This window comes from Rousettus aegyptiacus, unplaced genomic scaffold (genome assembly GCF_014176215.1).
Source record: "Rousettus aegyptiacus isolate mRouAeg1 unplaced genomic scaffold, mRouAeg1.p scaffold_m13_p_7, whole genome shotgun sequence".
NCBI classification, from domain to species: domain Eukaryota; kingdom Metazoa; phylum Chordata; class Mammalia; order Chiroptera; family Pteropodidae; genus Rousettus; species Rousettus aegyptiacus.
This window is the reverse complement of record NW_023416310.1, coordinates 26,756,449-26,768,718: the sequence shown is the minus strand read 5'-3', so window position 1 is coordinate 26,768,718 and position 12,270 is coordinate 26,756,449. Positions and strand designations below refer to the sequence as shown.

Here is a 12,270-nt window from a genome sequence, read left to right as displayed (position 1 = left end):
TAGACAAGAGAAAGTGTTTCCTTCGATTCAAGTGTCTTGCTGGAAAAATAAAAAAGATGTTGCAGTCAGTGGTATCCAACCAAAGCCAAGCCATCAACATGCAACAGGCCAGTATTCACGCGAGACTGGGCCACGTGTTAATGTGAAAGGAACAACTTTTAAGCCGCTGTTTGGGGGGACCGTCCTGCTGAGACGAAGCTCTCCCAGCTTCCTGTCATTGGAGCTTAGCCTCTGTAGGCCTGGGCCCTCTGCCCACCGAGGGTGCTATGAGGCTACCCTCTGAAAACAAACCACTAGCCCTACGACATCCAAACCACAGAGCAGGTCTCAAGTGGTGATGGTCTTTAGTGACTAGGGGCAGCACGGAGGTAAGAGTCGACCGGAGACTAGAACTAAATGGCTCCAAAAACAAAGGTAAGGTTTAGGCAATGTGTCACAGGGACCATGGCAATTCTGGATTCCCCTCCCCTGCCCTTGATTTCCATGTTGAATTCTTTCCAGTTCACTTTCTTTTTTATCCTCTGGCCTTCTGAGAATTTCTGTTGTTGTTCTGTTACCCCTTTGGCTGGGTCAGTCTGACCCTGTCTTCACCAGGCCTTATCTTGGAAGCTTGGGACAGAGTGTCCTTATCTGGGACTCACGGGTTAGAACATTGGGCAAACTTGTGCATCGGCCATTTCATGAGGGGCTCAGCAAGGCCCCCCACTCCCATCCTAATGCTGCAGTTTGGTGCAGGCCCCTCTGATCTGGTCTCCCTGCTCTTCACGTGGCATGAGTAAGTACTTCCCATTCTAAGGCCCTCCCTCATCCTTCTCAGAGCTGCGGGTAAGTATCAGCTGTCAGTAGGAGGGCTATTGTGTGGAGCCACACTTCAGGCAAGCAGGGAGCGTAGTTCGTTGTTTAATAGAACTCTGGCTCTGACCTTTCTATGTCACCTTGGACAAGTCACTTCACATGAGAATTCTGTTTCTTTATCAATAAAGGCCCACTTATGTGGCTGCGGTAGGAATCAAATTAACAATATATGTTAGTGGACAAATATTTGTTGATCACCTACTTCATACTAGAGGCTGTTTTAGGCATTAGAAATAAACTATGAATATGGCAAAGTTCCAACCCTCAAAGAGCTTCCGGTCTGTATTCATTTACCCATCACTAGTTCTGGCCCAGCATACAAACACAGAAGGGACTCAAGTAAATATTTGTTGACTGCATAACTGACAGTCTTTGAAGTTGAGGAGCTTGTATAGGGGTTAGTTTCAAGGACCCTAAAACAGGCTCTACACCCTCCTTTACTGGTACTGTTACGGAAGAAATCAACATTTAGGCAGAATGTTGCACCAGACTAGATTTTCTTCCAGTTCTCTCCTTTGAGAGGGAGGAGGGGAGAGAGCAATTTACAAGAAGTTTCCAAGAAGTCAGTGCTTGGTTTTCACCATGTGATTAGTATAAGGTTCTTCTATAAAACGATGCTTTGAGCAATGGGAAAAGGATACTCTAAAGACGAGCCAGGAATCGTATTTAGAATGGGAACCTTATCCCATTCCATCCCTCGATCAAGATAACCTGATTATTACCCATGGGAAAATTTTCTTACCATTCCACAAAAAAAGCTCTTAAATCTTAGAACACAGAATGTGTTTAATTTAAGTGCTCTAAAATTTTCCTTTAAGTCATATTAATCAGTGATTAATAACCATTAAGGGTTAATAAGAAAGAGATCAAATGGTATCAAAGCATTTAAAAATTTTTTCTCTTCAGGACTATATACCTTATTCTTTAGTGAGACAATAATATCTTAAGCTTTAATAATTCAGCATTCTGGTTTCGTTTCTTAAGAAGATGATCATTGTGGGAAAATATCTCTGTCATTACTCAGGCCTATAGGAGACCTGGCTGGTTGGGATACATAGCATTAAGCAAAGGACCATGCTCAGTTTATCTGTGCATTCTAAGAGCTGGTAAGATTGTTAGGATAAACAGCATCTTAAAAGCATAGTTTAAAACATAACCTTACAAAGCACTATTTCTACTTAATGTTGCTAATGGTGACACAGATATTAACATCACAGTTTACAGAAAATGCAGCTGAATATGCAGTATGCGTTCTAAACACAGTTATCTGAAAGATAATGTTGTCTACTCCATCACCCCAAATCAAATGTCCCAAAAGTAATTGTTGTAGTTCTTTAATAGGTCTTTATCCCAAGAAAGCTCACCTTTCTCCTTAGTTCTGATGCAGAATTTATAATGCTTTGTAGGATACGTCATATGAGCAATTTTAATGTGCTTTAGTGGGAGTGATATATAATCTCCTGAAAATTCACCCCTTAAATAAGTCCTAATGGGCTCAGAGAACAGCAGTAGCTTAAGTAGATCTATTAAAAAAGGCCGAGTGGGTCAGTGATTGGGATGGAGATATCATTTCAGCTCTCCAGTTACTGATCAAAATACATTGACAGTCAGTTTGCTTTGGCCATTAACACATACACACACACACACACACACAATACACACACACACACACACACCCCTCTATATAATTCACTTGCGGAACCAACACTTGCTTTGTTCCACTGATACAAATCATAGATTTATGACAAAGGAAAGGGGCAGGGCCATTTTCATTATCTCCCTTAGAATCAGAGTTTTATGTTGAGCACAGAGCATTTACAACTCCTCTCAAAGGGAAATTAATTAGTGCAAAGAACAAGGAGGCATTTCTCTGTCACTTTCCACAAAAAGGGAGACCTCTGTGTAATTGTCAAGGTGAAATATGCTAAGTTAAATTCACTATTTCAGATTAACTTTCAGGGGAAGAAGGGCTTCTATCAGTAGTTATCCACTGACTGTTGTGGAGCTGCCACTGATGCCATATTCTGACCTCACTTGGCTCTGTCCCTTAGGGTGCGAGATCTTTTGGCATTTTGTCTGTCTTCTTTGGGACTGAGTTTCCTCAGGTGAGGTGAAAGGGCTGACTACATTTGTGTTAAATATCTCATGAGGTGTAAAGGTCTGTGAGTGCGCTTTAGAATTATCCATGATCACAGCATCTGGAAGAAAACAAAGAAATTCTAGAGCCTATTTTGAGAAAAAAAAATTTTTTTTCACGAAAACACCTTAAATGCCAAACTTTTTCATCATTGAGAGTAAAGAATATAGAAAATAGAAACAACCCACCCTACATAGTTATTAAAAATGCTGAGAGGGCGAGCGGGGTGATGGACAGTCCCCGCTCCGTTCCAGATTCTCAGGCTGCAGGCACACGGATGTGGTGCTGCCTGTCCCGCAGACCTAACTCCATGTGCCGGGCTCTGGGTGGCATTTCGGGCTTGCTTTACACGCCTTTAGAGAATTCAAATGTACAGAATCGTTTTATTTTTGCAGAGCTACAAGAAACTGGAAAGCCATCAAATGCTGAATGAAAGCGTTCATTGGATGAAAGAAAAATCTTACTTCCAGACTCTTAGATTATTGTGATTGAACCGGAGTCTGGAAAGGCAGGCTTAAAATTAACAATCGCTCACTATTCTAAACTCAGCAAGGCCTGGGCTAGACTACACTCCAGTGGAAAGGAACTCTTACATTAAATTCAACATTTAACAAGTCAACCAAGGAACTTAATAGGCAGGTTTTGTTTTTTTTTTTTATATACCCGTGGTTAAATATTCTAATATTTTGATGTTTGCCAACAGCATCCTTTTGCAGGTGTGGCTGTACCTCAATTTTTCCTCCTGTTTATTTCAAAGTTGACATTTTACAAGTTATTTAGGAATTATTGAACCACAAAACCACATTTCATTGTCAAAAAAGCTGAATGGTGAAATAATGACTAGCTTTCGGTTTGCCTTTTTATTTTATAATCTAGTTGAGCTAATAATTTAGATGTGAACCAAGAGACTGTCTCTTCTGGGAAATGAGTTATTTCCCCCACTGCCCGCAGGTTTATGAATGTCTGAATGTAAATATATGAATATATGAATGATTTAAGAACATAAACATATCACCGCTTGTTGTAATCATGTGCATTTTGCTTGAACCACAATGTAGGTTTGGAATAGGTTTGTGAATAGAGCTTGTTTTCATGTAAATGGGATCAAGCAGTACCACTGGTTAGCTATTCAGGGAATCAGACAATGCCACCCTTGCTGGAAATACTTCAATAAGATTTTAATCCATGTACCTAATATTTGAACTCCAACTCTTGCTTCATATTCCTGTGGCCTCATCTAGACCTTGTTGACTGACAATGACTAAGGGATGATGTGAAACTTAGCGTGATATACTTGTGTGGCACCTATTTTTGGCACTGAGTATTTCAGGTTTCATCTTGGAGGTAGTGTCTAAAGGGAGCTTTCATTTCCTCCTCTATGACAGTCTAAAAAAAAAAAAAAAAAAAAAAAAAGCAGCATAGTCTGCCTGCCTGCCCCTCGATGCAGCATCCAGGCAAAACTCTAGAGAGAAACGCCAAACCAACGGGACATAAAGAACTCGTGGAGCCCTGCGCTTCACTGCTATGTGCACAACATGCATATCATAAACATCACTGTACTTTGTAAGTTTCTAAGCAGCTTACCCATCTCTGTGAGTATGAAGAGAGACCATTACCAAAGCATTTCTTTTGGAAATAATATCAGCATCTCAGTGAGAGTAGCTTAATGTTCCACATTTACAAATGGGAAATTATAAACAGGCTGACATATTGGCACTTTGAACACCAGGAAAAAAAAAAACTTAATTCATGCATAGAAAAGTCATTTATAAAATGAAACTTGGTATATTTAGTTCATTTAAATTCATAAATTCTCACATAGCCACTGGATGTGTGTGTATGTTATGTGTGTGTGTGTGTGTGTGTGTGTACTGCATTATGTTATATATTTGCAATGAAAGCCTTAACTGAAGATGCATTATGTATATCAGTTGTACATGACCTTGTTGTTGGCTAGGAAAAAAAGACTATTTTTCAAACATGTTGTGTGGCTATTTTTAACCTAACTGAGAACATTAATCAGAAAAGAGCTTAAATCTTACTTCCTCTGCTTGTCTCTCTGGTACAAATAGGATGACATGGTGTGAATGTCCATAACACAAAGTATGACAAAGCCAGGCTGTTTTGATATTTGTGCAAAGGACAAATTTAACTCTAAATCTCTTGGCCGGACCTGACTTTCCCCACATAATCAGAGCCCATCCATGTGCGACCCTCGTCTAAACCTCCAGGAAGACGCTGCCCTCCTTCCCACTTTCCACTGCTCTCTGATCTGACTTTCATGCTTAATCTGATCTAATCCTGCCAGCATTATCTTCATCTGTGCAATGAAACCTGGAGGATCCTTTCTCATATTTGGTGAGGAAAGGCATTTACTAAATTACTTGCTCAAATCATATGGTGAAGTTTTAGTTCCTTATTTTTGATTAGATGAGGGATGTAATATTGAGACACAATATCAATGATTAATCAGAAATCTGTTTTCCCCCTTTTTGGAACAGGTTTTTTGAAATTGGGTTCCAAGAGACTAAAAGGGCCATGGAAAAGTAGAAAATCTCAGCCTAAGTTAAACAAAATATTTATTTTTTTGAGAAGTATTTTTCAGAAGAAAACAGAAAACAAATCTAATTTCATCGACTTAGGTAGAAAAGTTACCCATTGGAAATCATATGAAATAGTAGTAGTAGTAGTAGTAATAATAATAATAATTAATAATAATAAAAATAAAGACTTGCTGAAAATTTCATTCCATTTATTCAGCTCTCTGATAGGGATAGTCTTATCCAGGTTCTCAATCTTATGATTGGGTTTATCTATATAATAAAACTTCTTCAGAATCTGAACTTGTGTTTTCAAATCTAAAGTGTCATGAAAAAATCATGAAAAAAGTACAAATAAGATCTAACTCTTAATAAGAAAAATATTTGTGGGTTGTCAATGTTTCTCATATGCTGAAATAATTATTATTTAACATACATGAAGAAAATACATAAGCTTACTCGAAATAATTATTAAGGTTTGATACATATTTATCCTGTAACTTAGATCAGACTTTCATTAACAACAAGGAGACTCGGCTAAAAGAGAAGACCAAATATGTAAATTATTTTTTAAAAGCAGGCATCTGGCAGAGATTTTAATATTATTTGCATAACAATAAAATGTAATTTTATAATTCTTGTTTTATGTATAATTAAATATCATAATTGAATACATTGAAAATTTAGATAGCAAACATACATTTTTAAGAAAAGTTATTTCCCTAAAGATATTCCACAGATATGTTTATTGCTGGAGAGTATATATGTGTGCACACATATGTATATTCTCTTATATCAATAGTCAGATCTCTCCTAAGAAGTAAGCTAATTGAGCTGTTTGTGTTGATAAACTCCTTTTTCTCCAGACTATTCCTCTCCGAGCCATAATTATTTGCAATTTGCCTAAGTCGTCCATTTACTGATACGTCAAGCATGAAACAGAGGCAATTCCAGAAAATGGAAATGCTTCTCAAAATCAATCTTTGGGAAATAATGTGGTAGAAGTTACTGTGTGATAGAAGACTACCTTATAACTGTCACATGGAGATGAATATTAATTTGTTGAGGTTAAGGTGGCTTTGTGCTTCATTTGTTGACTTTGCTGAGCCATCAGCAAAGCAGCACAGCCCAATTACTCCAGCAAAGCTATTTTTTTCTAACAGGAGTTTTATGATTTTTATGTACTTACCAGTCAGCACACATAACCATGTCAAAATGTCCTTCCAGTTGAGAGACATCTGTCTCATTATCCCATCGTAAAACGCTTGAGGAGAAAAAGATTTTTAAAATTATACTTAGGGTTTTTTTTTTTTTTACTTTTGATTTTGAGCTATTAACATTATTTTTTGTGCCACTTGAAATTATTTAAAAGGTATACACAAGTTATTTCAAAAGGTATAATAAAAACTAGGAATGTAACTGTTCTATATTTTATTTAGTCTTCGAATATAGAATAGAAAGAATTCTCTATTTAAATATAACAGTTAAGCTTTTGCTGGTTTACTAGTTTTTGTAGGTTGTTTGGAGACAAACCAGGAAAAAATATATTTACCAAAATCGTTAGAACGAGTCTAGACTCAATGTTAATGAAGTACATATTAAAATCAAAGTATTCCCCATCTGACTGGAATACAACTTATAAAAAGAAATGAGGTGAAACTTAGTATATGTCTATATCACCTAGCATGTCGGTTGCATTTCTTATTGATAAAATAAACAATTTGGCAAGATGGAAGAAAAGCCAACTTTCACATAGTAGTTCTCAGTTTTCAGGCACATTTTAAAATTCACCTATCCTCACACTTAGTCTCCAAAAGAGGATCAGGTTTTAAACTCACCAAAGATCTCCACATTGCTAGATTCAGGTTAGTTCTTAGTCTTCATCTTACTTGATCTATCAGCTTGGAACTCTCCCGTGAACTCCAAATTCATATATCCAAATTCCTATTTTAATATTTCTACCTGGATGTCTAACAGACATCTCAAACATATGTTCAAAATTGACTTCCTCGAATTCATTTCATTCGTTCACAGTATTTCTCATCTTGTTAACTCCATCTTTTCAGTTGCTCAGGCCAAAAACCTTGACTACATATCCCTGGCTCTTCTTTTTCTGTTACACCCACATTAGATAGGAAATGCAGTTAGTTCTACCTACATCAAAATCCAACTTTTCTCTATGTCCGCTCCTCTTCCCACCCTGGAAAAATTACCATCTTCTCTCATCTGAATTATTGCATAGTCTCCTCATTGTTCTCCCTGCTTCCACCCATCACTCTACAATCACTGCTCAAAAGAGCAGCCAGAATTATCCTCTAAAAACGCACCCCAAATCACAAGACTTCTCTACTTACAACCTTGTAATGGCTCCTCTCTTTACTCAGAGTAAAAGTCAAAGTCTTTCAATGACCCTATTCAATCCCGTTACCACACGGATCTCATCTATTACTCAACTCTTTGCTCTGGCAACACTGGTCTCCTTATGATTTCTTGAATACACCAGGCATGCTTCCGCCTTAGGTTTTTAAAACGGGCTGCTTCCTCTGTGTGAATGCTCTTCCTCCAGATATCCTTTTGGCTCGTTCCCTCACCTTCTTCAAGTCTGCTCAAATGTCTTACCTTCTCAAGAAAGCCTACCCTGACCACTCTACTTAAAACGACCATGATTCATTTCTACTCCAGTACTCCTGAACTCCCTTAATCTGTTCTTCATTTTTCTACACAGTTATTACTCTTCAATGTGTTATAGAAGTAAATTATTAATTTTGTTAATTCTTTCTTTCTTTAGTAGAACACAAGCACCACGGGAACAGAGATTTTTTAAATCTGTTTTGTACCATGATGTACATTCATTGCCAAGAGCAGTCCCTGCCACGTAGCAGCTGTTCAATAAATATATTATATAAATAAACTGTGTATGAATGTACCTAGCATAGTACCTGGCACACAAAAGGCACTCAAGAAATAGAGGTTGCTATATTAAGTTGTTCTCTGAATAGAATGTATTGTTCAGCCAGATATGGAGGCCACTTAAAATGTTTTCTGAGGATTTCTGCTTTTGGCAAGGATAGAGTAACAAGGACCCCTAGAGCCTGAAACAACCCCCCAAAACTACACAATGATAATTTTAAACAAGCTGAAAATTAGCAACAAAGGACAGGGGGGAAAATTAAGTGAGCCTTACTATTTACCATGTTACTACCTTGAGAGAGTTTCCAGACCACAGCACAGGGAAGGAGAACTGAGGGAGAACCTGGTGGACTCTCTGAGCTAAGGAGATGGAGCTGAGAAACCGAGAAAACCAAGTCAGTTACAGGTCCCAGTAAAGAGCGCCAGATAGGAGAGTGCTGCACACAGAGAGGATTCCAAAGGTGTGTGGACAGCACCCCTGGAGTATTTTATAGAGTTCTGATTGGGGCATATATTTGAGAAAACTACCTGAAGTTGGGAAAAGAACCATCTGAGAAGATTGGAGGGGACTGGGCCAGTTGCTCACACAGGGCAAGGAATAGTACCTATTTCCACAAGCGAGACTGGAGAACCTCATGATTCACAGGGCACTGAGCAGAGTCCTCAGCTGGGTCTTGTCTCAGTAGTAGAGAATAGTTAGCCCTAGACTAAAAGCTGCTCTGGTTCTGCCTAACAAATCTTAAAAGCAAGACCAAAAAGTATCAAATTATTTCAAAATAACTGTGTTTCAGAACAGAACTCAAAAACATTTATGGGAGTACAAAACCATTCAGATCCTAATGAGGTAAGAGTACCAGACAAGCAAGTAATTTAAATAATACAATACCTAATAAGGAACAAGTCAACAGTTGAACCAAATCTAAACCTGACACAGATGTTAGAATTAGCAAACAAAGGCACTAAAATAGTTATCATAATGGTATTCATTTTATTTAAAAAGTTGAATAGAGTTACGAAAGATATTTGTAAAGTCCTAAGTCGAAATTTTAAAGATGAAAACTGCAATGTCTGAGAGGAAAAAAACGCATTAGATGTGATTAACAACAATTAGACATTACAGAATGGAAGATTAGTGAACTTGAAGACAAAGCAATAGAAAGTACCCAAAATATTTCCAAATTTAATGAAAATTATTAATTCGTAAATTAGGAAACTTCAACTCCAAGCACAAGAAACGTGAAAAAAAAAAAACCCTACATAACACATAATAATCTAATCAAATTTCCCCAAAGCGGTGACAAAGAGAAAATCTAAAAAGTACACAGAGGGAAAAAAAGACACATGATATACAAATAAAGATCAAGATGACAGCATATTTCTTGTAAGGAATATACAAATCAGAAGGGAGTAGTGTGACATCTTTTAAGCACTGAAAAGAAAAAAATTGTCAACCTAGAATTATACAGCCATTAAAAAATGTCAGATTAGATAAAAATGCTAGACCCAAGTATATGTGGCTTACAATAAATGTATTTTAAATATACAGCCACCACTGGGTTGAAAGTAAAAAGAAAGTAAAAAGATATACTAAGTAACATTAGTTGAAAGAAAGTCAGAGTGGCTATGTTAATATAAGACAGTAGATATTAGAGCAAAGAATATCACTGGGCATAAAGAGGATCACTTTATAACATTAAAGGGTCAATTCAAGAAGCAGACATAACATTGCTAAATGCTTATCCACTGAATAATAGAGCTTCTAATATATAAAACCAAAATGGGTAGAACTGTAAGAAGACATAGACAAAACCACAACTATAATCAGAGATTTCAAAACTTTTCTCTCAATATTAATTGAACAAGTAGGAAACAAGTTTATAGATGGTTTTAACAATGCTATTTTCTAACTTGACTTAATTGATATTTATAGACCACTCTACCCAACAATAGCACAATATATATTCTTTTCAAATAGATATGGAGCTTTTCAAGGAGAATCCCCCAACCTGTGTACAGGATAAGATCACTCCTTCCTCTTTCCCCTAGGTCAGTGGTTCCCAAATCTGAGTGTGCATCAGAATCCTCAAAAAGTTTGTTAACACAGATTGCTGAACTTCGATCCCAGAGTTTCTGATTCGGTATATGTGGGGTAGGGCTTGAAAATCTGCATTTCTAAAAAATTTCTAAGTGATGCAAATACTGCTGGTTTAGGGACCATATTTTGAGAAGCGCTGCTCTGGGTCCTTCCTCGCCCCATCAAATAGACAGACCTCCCCTCTTTCATATCTTTACTTATTTCTTCTTCCTTAGTTGTGCTAGCATTCCTGCCAACATGCCCGATTTTTCCCACAACTCTGCTTCCCCTTGGTACATATTTTATTTCTCTCTGTCCCTTTGCCATCAACATTTTTGCAGGAGGAGTCTAATATCATCGCTTTACCTGTTCTTGCAATATGACCTTTCTCACCAACAGTAACTGGCATTGCTCTGCAATTTGCTCGAGCGTCAGTAATCTAGGAATAAAACTTGGAGAAAGGGGAGGGGAAAGTAAAATTAGGTCTCGATGAAATTTTTACCTCAGGAGATCTACAATACTGGTAAACCACAGACAATTGAGTGTTGAAACTCAGGTCTTGTTCTTTTTTTGTAAATATACGATATCTATAAAATAAACTAAAGAATACAGTAGACAGACCTGGGTTTAATGAATAGAAATCTGGACAACTATAAAGCATGAAACATGACAGAATTTAATGAGGAATTCTCAGCGCGAACTCTAGTTCATGGTTTTCAAGTGAGGTCTCCAGACCAGCAAAATCAGCATCACCTGGGAACATGTTAGAAATGCAAAATCTTGAGCCCCACCTCAGTGTCTCAGGAGATGGGGCCTAGTAATCTGTGTCATGACAAGCTCTATAAATAATTCTGGTACTAAAGTTTGAGAATCGTGGCTCCAGCGTATCATTTCTCTGTTTTTGGCCTACATTTAAAGCTGATATCACCCACTGGCTTTGTGTTTTTGTCTGTAATTTAGCTGAAATAAACTTATATCAGAGTCCCAAAGGAAGACAGATTTGCCTAACATTTGGACCCCCTGTGTTGGTGATGAGTTTATTTTAAACTGATTAAGGAGCACTAGTAAAGAGTTTTGAAATCTTGGAATGAAAGATACTAATTATTTACTAATTACATTTTCCGTTTCAAATATATCTAATTATATGAGTATAGCAGCTGATTAATTTACATGGTAACAAAACAAAGTGACAATAAAAAATTAGAATTAGTTCTAATTTCATAACAAATTACAATTATGTGCCCTTTAATACAAAATTGCAAAATTAATTATTGTTTTTTTGTATTTTCACTTATGCTTCTTCTTTTCTCTTTATTTTTCTAATTTATGAACTTTCAAACAGTGCATTTTAATATAGGAACTTTGCTATTTTTTTTTTTTTTACCAGTTTCAATTATAACATCCAAAATAATGGGGTAAAAATTGTTTTGCTATAGCATTGTGGTAGCAACTTAGGGTGACCCATAGACTAATAAGAGAAATAAAGGAAAAATTTTTAAATGTTAGTGAAACACCCAAAAAATTTTAAGTAAAAAACACTTTGTTCTTAAATAGAAAGATTCAGTTGTAAATATGTCAAGTCTTAGTAAATTATATATTTCAAAGAAAATACCAATGTAATAAAAATACCAATATAATTTTAGAATAGTCTAGGGAAAAAAATAATGGCAAGGGACTAGTCTTAATGGATATGAAAATAAATTATGAAGTTTAATAATCTACACAATTTGGTATGAATAGACAAAGTCTACTTC

At 36.7% G+C, this 12,270-nt stretch overlaps 1 protein-coding gene across 2 annotated transcripts in view; it reads right to left on the bottom strand.

The window, feature by feature from the left end:
* The window catches only part of CAMKMT (calmodulin-lysine N-methyltransferase), a 326,415-nt gene that overhangs the window by 16,668 nt on the left and 297,477 nt on the right, over positions 1 to 12,270 (bottom strand). For both annotated transcript variants that reach the window (XM_016142219.2, XM_016142220.2), the window contains one exon: positions 6,722 to 6,796. In XM_016142219.2, coding sequence (XP_015997705.1) covers positions 6,722 to 6,796 — 75 coding nt within the window. The remainder of the gene's footprint in view (positions 1 to 6,721; positions 6,797 to 12,270) is intronic.